This window comes from Musca autumnalis, unplaced genomic scaffold (assembly GCF_047663935.1).
Source record: "Musca autumnalis isolate F117 unplaced genomic scaffold, ASM4766393v1 scaffold_3, whole genome shotgun sequence".
Classification (NCBI taxonomy): Eukaryota; Metazoa; Arthropoda; class Insecta; order Diptera; family Muscidae; genus Musca; species Musca autumnalis.
The window spans coordinates 52,884,793-52,903,369 of NW_027411866.1; the positions used below are offsets into that span (position 1 = coordinate 52,884,793).

General features: G+C 34.5%; 1 protein-coding gene across 4 annotated transcripts in view; it reads left to right on the top strand.

The window, feature by feature from the left end:
• The first annotated feature begins 417 nt into the window (after positions 1-417).
• slgA (proline dehydrogenase slgA) overlaps positions 418-18,577 on the top strand; it is a 71,624-nt gene continuing 53,464 nt past the window's right edge. For 2 of the 4 annotated variants that reach the window (XM_073976645.1, XM_073976649.1), the window contains exons 1-2: positions 498-649; positions 15,172-15,987. In XM_073976645.1, coding sequence (XP_073832746.1) covers positions 15,442-15,987 — 546 coding nt within the window. In that variant the 5' untranslated portion in view covers positions 498-649; positions 15,172-15,441. Of the gene's footprint in view, positions 650-15,171; positions 15,988-18,577 lie in introns of all 4 variants that reach the window. The other 2 variants (XM_073976647.1, XM_073976646.1) reach the window with 2 other exon arrangements.

Consider the following 18,577-nt stretch of genomic DNA (forward strand, 5'->3'; position numbering starts at 1 on the left):
AAATGAGGAAATTAAAAACTTGAAAAACTCAAAAAAAAAAAACGCTTGGATTGAAGGGATGCCACACACTAGTCAATCACACACGTACTCAAGGGTTCATCGGCAGCTGTTACGCATGCCCATAGTGTATGGGCCGTAGGAATAAAACATTTGTATTTTTTACAGAAATAAAATATTTAGTATAAAATAAATAAAAAATATGTAAATATTCACATAAACATTTTTTATAAATTTTCGTTAAGATATCGAAATGTGTATACACTTTGTTCCTTCGCTGTATGTATGCACATAATATACGAATGAGAGAAAATAAACATTTCCCTTACAATTTGAGACTGTTTTTTGCAAACATTCCCCCAATGATTTTTGGGGGATAATTGCGGCAAATGTGAGAAAATACCCATGAACTCTCAGAGAAAAGTATCATCGCCACCAGTGGTCGTTGTTCGCTGCTTCTCTGGCTTGGATGAGGCGGCACACTCATTGCTCTATTACTCGATTCCTTAGACTTGTTCTGTCAGTTGTCGTTTGACGTTGAACGCCGCGACGTGGTTCTTAAAAATCATTCTTCCTTTTGTCCGTATACTCTGTGTGTGCTTTTGTGATATAAAAATAAAAAAGTGTGAAAAAAGACCCGAAAACGGTTTAGGTATACTTTTTCTTGCTTCTTTTTCACATTAGTATCCAGAAATTTTATGTTCTATACAACAATAATAAACATTTTTTTCAATTCAAATCGAAACAAAGTAAAAAAAAAACAAACAGAACAACAAGAAAAAAACTTGATGTGTGTTCGGCAATAATTGCACAAAAATAATATAAATAATTAGCTGAATTGGCAAAAACAAATTTGTAACCAACTCTACGAAGTAAATTTGAAAAATCGAAAAAAACATTACTTTGTAATTATTCATCAGCACATGTCGCCGTTGTCTCAATTAACATTTGAGAATTTCAAATTGCAAATTTAAAAACAAAAAATAATAAAGCAAATATTTTACCCATGCGAAAATTTTGACTACCCACAACAAACATGCAATCAACTTAAAATTTCATAGTGAAATGCCTCATCTAAAAATAATCCCTGTCTAAATTTTTCGGTTTTGAAACAAAAGAAAACTCAAATCTTAGCGAAATAAAAATGACAACCAGCTGCGTGAATTATTTTCCGTTTCACTTAAAGAAAAAGTGTGGTGAAAATTTATTCACTTATAAGGACATAAATGGCCACATAATGGTCGTTATATAACATAACAAGCAGCGAGAAAAACGCTTCAAAAAAGAGCAATTGTCGAAGGCAGAAGTTATAGAAGCATTACCAACCAGATTCCTCTGTGCCGACAAAAATCCATTAAATCAGACTAACAACAATTCGCATATACACACACACACGGTTGCACACCGAAAACACCGCATACACACATACATTTAGTCATGTACTCTCTTTTTTCCCACACACAAGACCAACAACAATGTGAAACACCACAAGTTTGCTGCCCCAAAAATACAGGGTGCCTTGTTGGCTGCCGCCGTCTGACGATTATGTGGCAGTCACTGAAAGAAGTGGGTTGAGGAGGGGACTTGGACTTACGTGCTATGACAGAACTATTTGCGTATCTATTGTAAATTTTAAACGCAACATAACCTAAGTTGTTTTTATTTTGTTTTGCTTGATGTATGAACAGCTGGCGAGAGGAAAATCAGCTGTTTTAAATGCAAATAAGATGTTCGAAATAAAAAGTTTGCATCCATGGATGCAGTTTCATCAGTAGTTCAAGTACCGTTGCACTACTACATCCCATCACCAGTACAGATTTCGATATTAAATCCACTCCGTTAAAAATTTCCGTCTCGTGAATTACCGCAAAAATGTTCGCAACTCTTATTTTGTATTTTTTATGACGTTTTAGAAATGTACACTATTTTGGCCTGTTCCAGTACTGCAATAATCTACTAATTTTTACTATTTTTCGAAGAAATTTTTTTTTCGATGCTGTAGGGACCTAAAAACTGGCTTGCTTATAGGGATCTCTAAACAACTCCTTATAAAATGCAACGTACGAAGTGAATTTCACAGGACTCCGTGTGGACTGCATCGAAACATGTAGTGAAATCCGGACTCCACTTGTACAACTTCATTTTTTGCTGGGTTGTTATAGAAAATGTTGCCGAAAATAAGTAAAACAAGTGGGAAAAGGCTATAGTCGGTACGGACTATGTGATACCCTACACCACTACCTCTGTGTATAATCTTTTCACTCGAAAACATTTCTTTTAGGGAGATACGAAAGTTTTCACCTATCTGGCTTTTATACTAACCTGTAGTGTGATTGCAGAAAGAGTGGAAAAAAGGGATGTATTACCGGCTATTGCGATATCTCTATTATTTGACCACCTACGCCAACCTACTTTGCGTAATTTTAAAGATGGGATTTTCTTCTTTCTTAGTCAGGCTTTGTTTTTGGAAGATCCCCAACCGAAGCTGTGATATTCGTCATTATAATTAAAATCGCAAAAATGAAAAGTTGGGTTCTATTAGCGACTATTGCGATATCTTCGTTGTTTGACCACCTACGACAACCTACGTCACATCGTTGTAATGGTGATATTTTCTACTTTCCTTGCCAGGTTTTGCTTTTTATATACCCCTTATAGATGCGGAGATATTTGCTTTAGAATAAAATGTTGACTTTTTCTCCAAATAATTTTTTTGCTCATTCCGACCCCTAAATATTATCCGACCATCACCAAAATCTAAATCCTCTGTGAAACCTCCATCAACCCTCGAAATTTCGTGACGATCCTATCCGAATTGCGACCTATAGCGTGATTTCCAAAAAAAAAAAAAAAAAAAAAATGGAAAATGTATTACCGACTATTGCGATATCTCCTTTAGTTGGTCATCTACGCCGACCTAGTTTGCATTATTGTAAAGATGGGATCTTCTACTTTTATAGTCAGTATTTGCTTTTGGAAAGTCTCCAACCAAACTGTGATATTCGTGATTATAATTAAAATCGCAAGAATGAAAAGTTGGGTTTTATTTGCGACTATTGTGATATCTTCGTTGTTTGATCACCTACGAGCATCATTAGAAAGGTGATATTTTCTACTTTCATTGTCAGGTTTTGCTTTTGGTATACCCCATACAGAAGCTGAGATATTCGCATTGGAAAAAACTTTGTCTTTTTATCCACATAAGTTTTTTGCCCATTCCGACCCCTAAGTATTATCCGACCATCGCCAAACTCAATAGGCTTCTTCCCCTCCTGGACCGCCATCAACATCCAAAATTTCGTGACGATCCGTTCAAAATTGCGACCTGTAGCGTGATTACAAGGTTCAGATGGACAGATAGACAGACGGACGGACGGAAGGACACATATCCAGATCGACTCAGCTCGTTGAGACATTTATTTTGGTATATAAGTATGGGTCTACGACCATTATTTCGATGCGCTACAAACTTTTTGCCAAAACCAACACATAGTGGTGTAGGGTATAATTATTGTTCCACAAACATCCCTGACGGGACAAGGGAGACTTCTCTCATATCAATGAGTGCTCACCGCTTCATATTAGCTCAACTTCTGTTTTCACCGAGTTTTTCGCAACTGTTCAACAAAAGGGTAGTAACTCAAAATGTTGTATATTTCAGTAGAGACAAATATTTTTCAGTAGAGACAAAAAACTGTTGATACACAAGTAGTGACCCTGATGATATGAAGAGTGACATAACGGTATTTTTGACAAAAGATCAGACAAATTAATGTGAGATTTTTACAGTTGGTGGAGTTGATCATTATCGTTTTTTTTTACAAAATAAAAGAAATCGAAATTTTCCAAATTTTGAGTGACAACCCTTTTGTTGAACAGTTGGGACTTGTGAACAAATTTTACATGGTTGAGATACTCAGGAAATGTCGCCAACATTACACTGAGGGGTATTTAGCCAACCTTGAAATTTAGCCACCGTTGTCTGTCCTGGAAATCGATCCCGGACAATCGGCGCAGAGCTACAACCTATAAAATTTAAACGCGACCCAAAATAGGAGACAGCAGCTTTTGTTTTAACGGAAAAATTGTTGCTCAGTGTTTTAGAAACGTGGCAGTCAGTGGAGAATTTACCACTTTTACTATGCAGGATAAATCTGCCGTTTTCATATGTTCGATTTCTTCTGTCACACATCAATTTATTTAAAATCTTCTGCAGTAGGAGTCGAATGTTTTCGCCACTCTGGACTTCTACGAAATATTTCCATCAGACATTGAAAACTATTGAAAAATTGTTATGAACAGCACATAGTTATACGTAATTATAAAATTTGCTCTGTTCCAGAACCTGCAAGAAGCTACTATTTTTTACTACGATAGCATTTTTTTCCTTTATGTTATCGGAAAAAATTGTAAAAGTTAGTAGATTCTTGCAGTGCTGGAACAGACCAATTGTTATATGTAATTATAAAACTGTGTGTTTATTTATTGGTCTGTTCCAGTACTGCAAAATTCTACTAATGTTTGCTATATTTTTCGATAACATAAAGGAAAAAATGTTATCGTAGTAAAAAATAGTAGCTTCTTGCAGGTTGTGGAACAGAGCATATAATACCGGCACATAGAGGAACCTACATACTTGAAATTTAGCCATGGTAGAACAAATATAAGGTAAAGTAAATACTACAACAAATACAACTCGAACAACAACCACAAAGGAATTTGTTTTTGTTTGTAACCATGGTACAATTACTTAGGTAGATGCCTCAGCCCAGCTGATCGAATCTAAAACGTCAAAAAAACTAGGAATTCGCTATGAAAAATCAAAACAAACAACCATATGATTCGGTAAGTAGGAGATAGCATGTGTTCACTTCACTGTACAAACACAAGTGATAAAAAGAGACAACAAGAAACCATTAGGCGAAAATTTTGACAGTTTACATTACAAAAAAAGTTGCTTTGTTGTAGCAATTCGCCGATGTTTCTACCTAAGTAATTGTACCATGTTTGTAACGTTACTGCCAGTTGTATTTGTAAACAAAACAAGGAAATGTCTATAAATTATTGAAATTTAAAAAAACTAATAATTTTTCACATTTGGTTGAATATTTTGGAAAACATTAATGAAAATTCGTTACATTATCAATTTTTATGTTTCCACATCATTCCACTAAATGCATAAATTCTCGCAGAAAGTAGAATTCTTGCAGAAAAGTTTGGGGTCGCTGGAAATTCATAGAAAAAGGAGAAGCTGTTTCAATGTTTTGTTTTAGATCTCAAAGAAGCACATGTTTATTAGGGCTTTATTTTTTTTAAATTTTGACAAAATACCTCACATATTAACAAACGTTGTATCGCCTCTACAAGCGGTGATTTACTGCGCGGCTTATCGTTCGAACTTGGAGGAGGTTACATATCATTGATATGAAGAAGTCTTTCTGGGAAATGGTTTTTTTTCGAATGATATATTTTTTTCGCAAAAAATATATGTCCCTAATGTACATCGAAATAGTAATAAATGTATGAAATGTCATATGAAATTTGACACTAACGTTACAACCCAGTTCAGTCAGCTGTGTATTGCTGCTACCTTTTCTTATTCTACCATGAAATTTAACAGAGAAATATTTCATTGAATATGTGGTCCATGAATTGGAAATTACGTAATTGAACTTTCCGCAAAAGTCGTGAACGAGAGAGAACTGTCAAAATTGTTCTCACGTAACAAGTTTTGCACAAAAGTAAAGGAACGGAAAAATAGTAGATCTGGCAGCAATGTAAAAAAATGGCTGCTTAAAAATAACAACAAACAAAATAAATTTCACTGTTTTTTATTTCACTGGCTTATATTTTTTATTATTTATATTTACTTTATTTTATTTCTTTTTATTTTGCTTTGACAGTCCGCGTTGTTTTCTTTTTTTCCGTTGCCTTAATTGTCAAATAAATGTCAAATCAGCAGTTTGACAGATTTTCCACTTCTTACATCACGAAATTTGTCGAGCAGAAAGTAGTAAAAGAGAAAGCATTTTGAAATGCTCTCTCTTAAATTTTGCTTCAAGTTTTACTACTTTTTAGGGTTAGGAACGCTTTTCGAGTTAAAATGGAAGAAACTTTAACAAAGCTAATATGTATATGTAAAGTAGTGGTAATGTTCACAATGTATTGCAGATGGCGTTCAATTATTTCAGTTATTTTAAAAGCTAATGGTCTGTTCCAGAACTGCAAGAATCTACTAATTTTTATATATTTTTTCCGATAACATAAAGGAAAAAATGTTATCGTAGTAAAAATTAGTACAAAGATGTAAATATACTAAGATGGTAAAAGTCAATTGTTAACATTTGTCATTAGATGGAGCTAAGCTCTGTTGTTACGATATCATAACAACATTCTGTTAAGTAGTTAACAATTTCAGGCGTTTTTAACCGCTTAGTTCATATTCAATGAACTGGAAACTGCTATGGAATACAATCCTAAGTCCAACTTTTTGCTTTCCTACAATTCGTATGTATAAGCCGAAATGCGCTATAATGGAGTTTTTAACATTAACATACCCCTGTTGTTGACAAAATGTTTATATACTATGTTTTATAAACATATTTGCATTATGCACCTTTTCCAGTCTTTACAATTCTTGGTCTATTCCAGAACTGCAAGAATCTATTAATTTTTACTATTTTTTCCGATAACATAAAGGAAAAAATGTTATCGTAGTAAAAAATAGTAGCTCCTTGCAGGTTCTGGAACAGAGCATAAAATATTAATAAAAATATTTGTCTATTCCAGGACTGCAAGAATCTGCTAATTTGTACTATTTTTTCGATAACATCAAGGAAAAATTATTATCGTAGTAACAGGCATTATGTTTGTGTTTTCAATAAAAGGTACGGAAGCTCTTCAATAACAAAGACAGACTTGTTGGTAACATACATTCTTGAGGTTTATGACGCTTTTATACGTTTTCTACGGGTATATTACGTTTTCGACGTTTACTACTTTCTGACCGTCGATAACCTAAAAAATCATTAGACAGGCCATTTTGGGTTAAGACATTACCGCAATGTCTGGCTGGCTGGAGCGCACTATAACTCTCGAATGGATCAACCAATTCGGTACAACATTTGGCCCTCGTGATGTTTTGTCCAAACTTAGATCACGTTCGAAGATGGGCCATATCGCTTCACTCGTTCGGGTACCTCCCCCACGAAAGTTCAACATTTTTGTTAAAGTGTATTTTAAAAAATATATATGCCTAATGTACATCGAAATAGATGCTCTGTTCCAGAACCTGCAAGAAGCTACTATTTTTTACTGCTATAGCATTTTTTCCTTTATGTTATCGGGAAAAATAGTAAAAATTAGTAGATTCTTGCAGTTCTGGAACAGACCAAGAAATAAATATATAAAATGTCGTATGGAATTTGACACTAACGTTACAACCCAGTCAGCTGTGTATTGCTGTTACCTTTTATTGTTCTACCATGGATTAGAATATGGACGGTCCACTGCATGGGGTACCACCAACAAAAAAAATTCGGAAAATTGTAGTTTAAGTCCTCCCCTTGAATCGTTTTGATTTTTTGCAACAAGTTGTAATCCGGTAAAAGTTTTTTCCGGGACAAGTCCATACTTCCTAAGAAAAAAGCCTTAAAGCTGTAAATAACCCCTACATGCATGCATGGTAGAACAAATATAAGGTAAAGTAAATACTACAACAAATACAACTCGAACAACAACCACAAAGGAATTTGTTTTTGTTTGTAACGTTACTGCCAGTTGTATTTGTAAACAAAACAAGGAAATGTCTATAAATTATTGGAATTTAAAAAACTAATAATTTTTCACATTTGCTTGAATATTTTGGAAAACATGAATTGAATATTCGTTACATTTTAATTTTTATGTTTCCACATCATTCCACTAAATGCATAAATTCTCGCAGAAAGTAGAATTCTTGCAGAAAAGTTTGGGGTCGCTGGAAATTCATAGAAAAAGGAGAAGCTGTTTCAATGTTTTGTTTTTGAAATCAAAGAAGCACATGTTTATTAGGGCTTTATTTTTTACATTTTTACAAAATACCTCACATATTAACAAACGTTGTATCGCCTCTACAAGCGGTGATTTACTGCGCGGCTTATCGTTCGAACTTGGAGGAGGTTACATATCATTGATATGAAGAAGTCTTTCTTGGAAATGGTTTTTTTTCGAATGATATATTTTTTTCGCAAAAAGTATATGTCCCTAATGTACATCGAAATAGTAATAAATGTATGAAATGTCATATGAAATTTGACACTAACGTTACAACCCAGTTCAGTCAGCTGTGTATTGCTGCTACCTTTTCTTATTCTACCATGAAATTTAACAGAGAAATATTTCATTGAATATGTGGTCCATGAATTGGAAATTACGTAATTGAACTTTCCTCAAAAGTCGTGAACGAGAGAGAACTGTCAAAATTGTTCTCACGTAACAAGTTTTGCACAAAAGTAAAGGAACGGAAAAATAGTAGATCTGGCAGCAATGTAAAAAAATGGCTGCTTAAAAATAACAACAAACAAAATAAATTTCACTGTTTTTTATTTCACTGGCTTATATTTTTTATTATTTATATTTACTTTATTTTATTTCTTTTTATTTTGCTTTGACAGTCCGCGTTGTTTTCTTTTTTTCCGTTGCCTTAATTGTCAAATAAATGTCAAATCAGCAGTTTGACAGATTTTCCACTTCTTACATCACGAAATTTGTCGAGCAGAAAGTAGTAAAAGAGAAAGCATTTTGAAATGCTCTCTCTTAAATTTTGCTTCAAGTTTTACTACTTTTTAGGGTTAGGAACGCTTTTCGAGTTAAAATGGAAGAAACTTTAACAAAGCTAATATGTATATGTAAAGTAGTGGTAATGTTCACAATGTATTGCAGATGGCGTTCAATTATTTCAGTTATTTTAAAAGCTAATGGTCTGTTCCAGAACTGCAAGAATCTACTAATTTTTATATATTTTTTCCGATAACATAAAGGAAAAAATGTTATCGTAGTAAAAATTAGTACAAAGATGTAAATATACTAAGTCCCAATTTACATTGGGCGAGTTTACTTGCGGCAATTGTCATTTTGTAGGAGAGAGAGGTGAGGCATATGGTAACCCTTTGCCTCTCAGCACCCTCTCTCACCTACACTTGCCGCAAGTAAACTCGCCTAATGTAAATTGGGACTAAGATGGTAAAAGTCAATTGTTAACATTTGTCATTAGATGGAGCTAAGCTCTGTTGTTACGATATCATAACAACATTCTGTTAAGTAGTTAACAATTTCAGGCGTTTTTAACCGCTTAGTTCATATTCAATGAACTGGAAACTGCTATGGAATACAATCCTAAGTCCAACTTTTTGCTTTCCTACAATTCGTATGTATAAGCCGAAATGCGCTATAATGGAGTTTTTAACATTAACATACCCCTGTTGTTGACAAAATGTTTATATACTATGTTTTATAAACATATTTGCATTATGCACCTTTTCCAGTCTTTACAATTCTTGGTCTATTCCAGAACTGCAAGAATCTATTAATTTTTACTATTTTTTCCGATAACATAAAGGAAAAAATGTTATCGTAGTAAAAAATAGTAGCTCCTTGCAGGTTCTAAAACAGAGCATAAAATATTAACAAAAATATTTGTCTATTCCAGGACTGCAAGAATCTGCTAATTTGTACTATTTTTTCGATAACATCAAGGAAAAATTATTATCGTAGTAACAGGCATTATGTTTGTGTTTTCAATAAAAGGTACGGAAGCTCTTCAATAACAAAGACAGACTTGTTGGTAACATACATTCTTGAGGTTTATGACGCTTTTATACGTTTTCTACGGGTATATTACGTTTTCGACGTTTACTACTTTCTGACCGTCGATAACCTAAAAAATCATTAGACAGGCCATTTTGGGTTAAGACATTACCGCAATGTCTGGCTGGCTGGAGTGCACTATAACTCTCGAATGGATCAACCAATTCGGTACAACATTTGGCCCTCGTGATGTTTTGTCCAAACTTAGATCACGTTCGAAGATGGGCCATATCGCTTCATTCGTTCGGGTACCTCCCCCACGAAAGTTCAACATTTTTGTTAAAGTGTATTTTAAAAAATATATATGCCTAATGTACATCGAAATAGAAATAAATATATAAAATGTCGTATGGAATTTGACACTAACGTTACAACCCAGTCAGCTATGTATTGCTGTTACCTTTTATTGTTCTACCATGGATTAGAATATGGACGGTCCACTGCATGGGGTACCACCAACAAAAAAAATTCGGAAAATTGTAGTTTAAGTCCTCCCCTTGAATCGTTTTGATTTTTTGCAACAAGTTGTAATCCGGTAAAAGTTTTTTCCGGGGCAAGTCCATACTTCCTAAGAAAAAAGCCTTAAAGCTGTAAATAACCCCTACATGCATGGTAGAACAAATATAAGGTAAAGTAAATACTACAACAAATACAACTCGAACAACAACCACAAAGGAATTTGTTTTTGTTTGTAACGTTCGTCCCAATTTACATTAGGCGAGTTTACTTGCGGCAATTGACAGTTTGATGGAGAGAGAGGTGAGGCATATGGTAACCCTTTGCCTCTCAGCCCCCTCTCTCACCTACAAACTGACAATTGCCGCAAGTAAACTCGCCAAATGTAAATTGTCCAAATTTACATTAGGCGAGTTTACTTGCGGCAATTGTCAGTTTGATGAAGAGAGGGGTGAGGAATATGGTAACCCTTTGCCTCTCAACACCCTCTCTCACCGACAAACTGACAATTGCCGCAAGTAAACTCGCCTAATGTAAATTGGAACATTGGGACTTACTGCCAGTTGTATTTGTAAACAAAACAAGGAAATGTCTATAAATTATTGGAATTTAAAAAACTAATAATTTTTCACATTTGCTTGAATATTTTGGAAAACACGAATTGAATATTCGTTACATTTTAATTTTTATGTTTCCACATCATTCCACTAAATGCATAAATTCTCGCAGAAAGTAGAATTCTTGCAGAAAAGTTTGGGGTCGCTGGAAATTCATAGAAAAAGGAGAAGCTGTTTCAATGTTTTGTTTTTGAAATCAAAGAAGCACATGTTTATTAGGGCTTTATTTTTTAAATTTTTACAAAATACCTCACATATTAACAAACGTTGTATCGCCTCTACAAGAGGGGATTTACTGCGCGGCTTATCGTTCGAACTTGGAGGAGGTTACATATCATTGATATGAAGAAGTCTTTCTGGGAACTGGTTTTTTTCCGAATGATATATTTTTTTTTCTCAAAAAATATATGTCCCTAATGTACATCGAAATAGTAATAAATGCATGAAATGTCATATGAAATTTGACACTAACGTTACAACCCAGTTCAGTCAGCTGTGTATTGCTGCTACCTTTTCTTATTCTACCATGAAATTTAACACAGAAATATTTCATTGAATATGTGGTCCATGAATTGGAAATTACGTAATTGAACTTTCCGCAAAAGTCGTGAACGAGAGAGAACTGTCAAAATTGTTCTCACGTAACAAGTTTTGCACAAAAGTAAAGGAACGGAAAAATAGTAGATCTGGCAGCAATGTAAAAAAATGGCTGCTTAAAAATAACAACAAACAAAATAAATTTCACTGTTTTTTATTTCACTGGCTTATATTTTTTATTATTTATATTTACATTATTTTATTTCTTTTTATTTTGCTTTGACAGTCCGCGTTGTTTTCTTTTTTTCCGTTGCCTTAATTGTCAAATAAATGTCAAACCAGCAGTTTGACAGATTTTCCACTTCTTACATCACGAAATTTGTCGAGCAGAAAGTAGTAAAAGAGAAAGCATTTTGAAATGCTCTCTGTTAAATGTTGTTTCAAGTTTTACTACATTTTAGGGTTAGGAACGCTTTTCGAGTTAAAATGGAAGAAACTTTAACAAAGCTAATACAGTAGAAATCGCTTATAACGTCGGTCAAAGGACCGACGGAATTTGTCGCTATAACCGATATGTCGTTATAAGCGATAGGGCTATAAAGGGCCCCAGAGATTTGGGACTTTTGGATATCGTCGTTATAACCGATATGACGTTATAAACGACGACGTTATAAGCGATTTCGACTGTATATGTAAAGTAGTGGTAATGTTCACAATGTATTGCAGATGGCGTTCAATTATTTCAATTATTTTAAAAGCTAATGGTCTGTTCCAGAACTGCAAGAATCTACTAATTTTTATATATTTTTTCCGATAAAATAAAGGAAAAAATGTTATCGTAGTAAAAATTAGTACAAAGATGTAAACATACTAAGATGGTAAAAGTCAATTGTTAACTCTGTTGAGTAGTTAACAATTTCAGGCGTTTTTAACCGCTTAGTTCATATTCAATGAACTGGAAACTGCTATGGAATACAATCCTAAGTCCAACTTTTTGCTTTCCTACAATTCGTATGTATAAGCCGAAATGCGCTATAATGGAGTTTTTAACATTTGGTTTGTCTTTTTACGTACTGAACTTTACTGAACATTTTTTCTTCAGTAAAGTTTTGACAATTGTATAATTGAAATGTTGCTAAACATTACTGAAGAAACAATGTTCAGTAAAGTTCAGTACGTAAAAGGACAAACCTAATAACATACCCCTGTTGTTGACAACATGTTTATATACTATGTTTATAAACATATTTGCATTATGCACCTTTTCCAGTCTTTACAATTCTTGGTCTATTCCAGAACTGCAAGAATCTATTAATTTTTATAATTTTTTCCGATAACATAAAGGAAAAAATGTTATCGTAGTAAAAAATAGTAGCTCCTTGCAGTTTCTGGAACAGAGCATAAAATATTAATAAAAATATTTGTCTATTCCAGGACTGCAAGAATCTACTAATTTGTACTATTTTTTCGATAACATAAAGGAAAAATTATTATCGTAGTAACAGGCATTATGTTTGTGTTTTCAAAAAAGGTACGGAAGCTCTTCAATAACAAAGACAGACTTGTTCGTAACATACATTTATTAAGTTTATGACGTTTTTATACGTTTTCTACGGGTATATGACGTTTTCGACATTTACTACTTTCTTACCGTCGATAGCCTAAAAAATTATTAGACAGGCCATTTTGGGTTAAGACATTACCGCAATGTCTGGCTGGCTGGGCGCACTATAACTCTCGAATGGATCAACCAATTCGGTACAACATTTGGTCCTCGTGATATTTTGTCCAAACTTAGATCACGTTCGAAAATGGGTCATATCGCTTCACTCATTCGGGTACCTCCCCCACGAAAGTTCAACATTTTTGTTAAAGTGTATTTTAAAGAATATATATATGCCTAATGTACATCGAAATAGAAATAAATATATAAAATGTCGTATGGAATTTGACACTAACGTTACAACCCAGTCAGCTGTGTATTGCTGTTACCTTTTATTGTTCTACCATGGATTAGAATATGGACGGTCCACTGCATGGGGTACCACCAACAAAAAAATTTCGGAAAATTGTAGTTTAAGTCCTCCCCTTGAATCGATTTGATTTTTTGCAACAGGTTATACTCTGGTATACCGTAAAAGGGTTTTCGGGGCAAGTCCATACTTCCTAAGAAAAAAGCCCGAAAGCTGTAAAGAACCCCTACAGGGATACTCGAACCGTATACTGCGCTGGTTGTAACTTTGCATATCGTAATATTTCTGAGAATCTTAGGAAAAGTTCAAAGATGGTCCACTCTTTCCAATACCTCCCCCACTCAAGTTCAAAAATATTTGCTAACATGGTTCACGCGATATCTCATAAACGGGACAACCGATTTGGTCCAAACTTTGGATCTCGTAATATTTTGTCCAAACTTGCCCAGCGTTTACACATGCCAGTGGCAGTTCGTAAAATTCAATACATACACAATATTTTACTACCACAATTACATTTTTGAATTATCGACTCCACTGGCACTAGATTTTTCATGCCAGTAAAATTTTGTACTGGCTGCCAGTGATATGTCGAAAATGAAAAAAGAGTTGCCGAGACTATTTTTTTATTCCATGTACAATTTGTTTTTTTTAAGAATGCAAAGATTTAATGCATTTTTTCAAAAAGGTTATGAAATAAAAATAATACTTCTCGGTAGCTGCAATATATTAGTGGCAAATAAAGAAATAATGTTGATGTTTTTCATGAAAATATGGGTTGACAAATAATTTACCCTCTGGGATTATACAATACCGAAAAGGCGGCATTATGTTTATGATTGAAAACAATCTTTTTAAAACGAAATAAAATAAAAATAATAAAATATGTTGTGAATTGTGTTTTAAATCTGAAATATAATGCAATTTTGTGTGTTATATGCGGATTAAAATAATTTTGAAATTGAACTTGAACTGGCATGTGTAAACACACAAGAAAACTGCATGCCAGTCGAACACTTTTTCGGCATTTTCGAGTACAAAGGGTCCTCCCTTAAGGTACCTTCCTCACGAAAGTTTAACATTTGTTAAAGTGTATTTTAAGGTCTGTTCGAGGATCCTTTGGAAATTTTTACCGAATGTATTTCATATGATCCGGTTTACAGCGATCTTTGTTTTTCGTGGGCAAGTCCATGCTTCCTGATATAATGGTCCAAAAAAAGAAAATTATACGTTGACCAACTAAAATAAAAATGATTGGTGGGTGCAATTTCTATCCAAAGGAGTGACTCCCAAAATAGGATCCATTTCATAGAAGTTCATACGTTCAAAAAAAGAGCCACAAAATTCTGACAAAGGACAACTTATTTAGAATTTTGCTCAGACGTTCTTTATTCATTTGTGCATATGACATGAAAAGTGAAATAGTTTAGATAACTTTGTAGGGTGGCAAAAATTAAGGGCGGAAATCAATGCAAAGCTGTTTCGAACTTACTATGGAAACCTGACTTTGCATGATTTCGAAAAATAACCAACAACAATTCTCTCTCATAATATAGAAATTGTATTTTTTATGAAAGAGAGTGAGAGGAAGAGAGAAATCATTCATCATTCAAGAGCATTCATTCCAAAAGAGGGTGTTTTTTCTATCACTCGCAGAGTTGATTGTGTGACATTTTCTCATTTTTTTAGTTTTCCCTTCAATAAACTTCAACATTGTTATTTACTTTTTGTTCTTTTTCTTTCAGTGTGAAAAACATTTTCTTGTGACATCAACGAGTTTTTGTCTTCTGTTTTTGATTCAATCGGAAAATCCAAAAGCACATGCGAAAAAGTGTTTGTTGAAAAAACAAAAAAATAAAATACAACAAACGTTCCTAAAAAACCGAAAATCGTGGAAATATTCACCACTATAAAGAACGAAAAAAAATACTAAAGAAATTGTATCCTCTGGGAAACCAATTACAAAAGACAACCGTACCGTACTTTCTTTCAATCCAAGTTAGAGCGCGTGTGTAATGGCGTTTTTGCGTTCCATCTGTGCTCAACGTACCAATTTAGTTTATAGCTGTAGCGTTAGTGGTTCCAGCAGTCTTTGTGCTGGTAAACGTCAATTTGGCTCTTATAAACCAACAGCGGGAGTAGCAGCATCATCTTCATCAAGCAATTGGTCCAATAATGAATTGAAATATTCGACGGTCTTTAATCAACGTCAACGTGTTTTTCCCCAGACATTGTTTGCCTCCACCACCAACTCCATCAATGATCATCGGCAATACTTACAACAGCAGCGTGGTGTGCATACTAATGCCTCGAAATCGCAAACGGTAACTGCAACGCAAACAATTAGTGATGAGCAGAAATCATCTGTCTATTCCAAATCACAATTACGTCGCACGCCTCCCACACCAAATGTACCCGAGAATCCACAACGCGATCCGTTGGACGTTGGTTTCAACGATCCGGTTGCGGCATTCAAGAGCAAAACAACATGGGAGTTAGTGCGAGCCTATTTGGTCTATATGATATGTTCGAGTGAGAAATTGGTTGAACATAACATGAAGGTAAGTAGTCGTAGTTCAAGTAGATGATGATTGATGATCTTCCTTTCAGTGTCGAGAACTTTGATTTTAAAAGTGAATGAATGGTGCCTATAATCTTTTGCCAATCTTGAATTTTTTATTATTATTATTTTTTTTTTTTTTTTTGGCAATGGTCCCAATGTAGCAAACTTTGTTGGTGGTTACATTTAAGGTTAACATCATGTCTGTTCCAGAACCTCCAAGAATCTAAAAATTTTTACTTCTTCTTTTCCGCTTAACTCTTTGAGGAGCATAGAGGTTTCTGAAACACTGTCAAAACATGAAGCGCTCCCTCCCAGGCACGTGTAGTTTGCCGTAGTTGTGAGAGGATTTGACATATGCCTGTGACCTTGTGGGAGAATAAAATGTGTTTTGGTTCTTTTTTATGGTTTTGTAACAAAATTCGTCAGGGTTTCTTCGGGCCACTGAGAACCCTAAATGCCAAATAGAAGCTAATTCAGGCCAAAAATGTAGATAGAAACTTTAAATTACGTAAAATCGGACGGTTCCGTTATATAGGGTGGAGAAGTTTTCTGGCATGTACCAGTCATCGCATTCAAAAAATTCAAGGTAGCGGACGAGTGGATCAAGGGACCACGTAATATATCGTCGAAGCATATAACCGTTTACAAGGTCATACTCAATAGATAATATTGTATCATACAGAGTACCCGAAACAAATGTAGTTGCTTTGTGAGAAAAATTAATACCAGACAGAGACATATGGATCGATGGAACTTAAATGCCTCCTGGAAACTCGATGCTAAGGGGGAAACGGAAATCTGACTTTGTTCATTTAGCGAAAAGGTTTATTTTCTAATAAAAATAGTGAATGGCTTGGTAAGGGTGTTATGTGTAGAGGAAAGATATATTTAATTAAACAGGGAGCTATTTTTATAAAATAAAGGCCCCTTGAAAAGATAAAATGTGGCAAGCAAAACTTCTTCTTATAGGAGGTCGTTAGTATAAAATAAATAAGAACGGCGTTAAGTTCGGCCAGACCGAACTTGTTATACTCTTCAACACGAATTGTATTGAAATAAAATGGAACAATTAGTTTCCTTCCGTTTATAAAGAAAACTAAATACCAAATTTCGGCTAGTTCGGTAAAACATTGTGGCTAATCTTCAAAATACCGAAATTTGGTAGGTACCGCTCCATGGGGCTATATCAAAACGTCGATCTATACTTAAAGAAGACAAAATATCAAATTTCCGATATTTCAGTAAAACCTTTAAAATACCGAAAATCAAGAGATACGCTTCTATGGGGAATATAGGATCCCGCGGACCTATACTGATAATTCTCTTCTGGAATATTTTATAAATAACAAATTCCAGTCTTTTGGTGGGATATTGACGTCACAGCCTTCAGAGTTACGAAAATCGGGGTGTTACCGTTCTCTAGGAGCTATATCGAAACGTGGACCTATACCGACGGATTTCAGTCAGAAAGGCTTTTACCTCCAACAAAGATTAAATACCAAATTTCAGCCATTTCGGGTTGTTGTGGCCACAACCTTTTATACCCCAACGAAGACCGAGTAAGGAAATAGGGAGGTACCGTTCTATGGGGGCTACATTAAGGCGTGAACCTGTACCGACAAGTTTCTGTGGGAAAGTTTTATACCCCAACGAAGACATACCAAATTTCAGCCATTTCTGAGGAATATTGAGGCCACAACCTTCAAAACACCGAAAATCTGCGTGGACTTATACCGACAAATTTCGAGGGGGAAGTTTTATACCCCCAACGAAGACTAAGTGATAATGAGGCTAAAACCTTCATAATACCGAAAATCGGGTGGTATATGGGCTATATAAAAACGTGGACCGATATAGCCCATTTGCAATACCAAATATCCTAGGAGTAATAGAAACTTCTATAACAAATTACAAAGCTCTATCTTAAAAATTGCGAGCTGTATCTTGATTTCAACAGACCGACATGGTTATATCGACTTAGAATTTTATCCTGATCAAGAATATATCTCTCATTTACTCAAAGAGTAACATAACTCAAAAAATGGTGGAGGGTATAATGAGATAGGATTTTTTCCATTCCTACATGGTAGAGGTTTGAGTTAGATTACGGGATTTAATCTATACTGCCGCACGTGAGATAACTGACTGTGATTATTACCTTTCCATAATATTTATTAATGCGTTCGTATAACAGCCTTTTTATATTATAGCTTTTTGGCGGGTTAACCGCCTTCATCAGGATTTATTCGACCGATATGCAATGCAATTGGCATTTGATAACCAGTGTCTAAAATCTCTTTAATCTTTTGTAAGATTAAATGGCATTTAAAGCTAAAGCAGCCAAACAATTAATGGCCCATTTCTCTAAGACGATTCGAATTCAAATTCGTTCACATTACTACCAAACTCCTGTTATTGCAGAACATTTTTGTTTGATTGAAAACACAAATGAAGCAAATATTTTTCAAAAAACAGAAGTTTGGTAAAAGTTCGAACGAATTTGAATTCGAGTCGTTTTAGTCCCAATTTACATTAGGCGAGTTTACTTGCGGCAATTGTCAGTTTGTAGGTGAGAGAGGGGGCTGAGA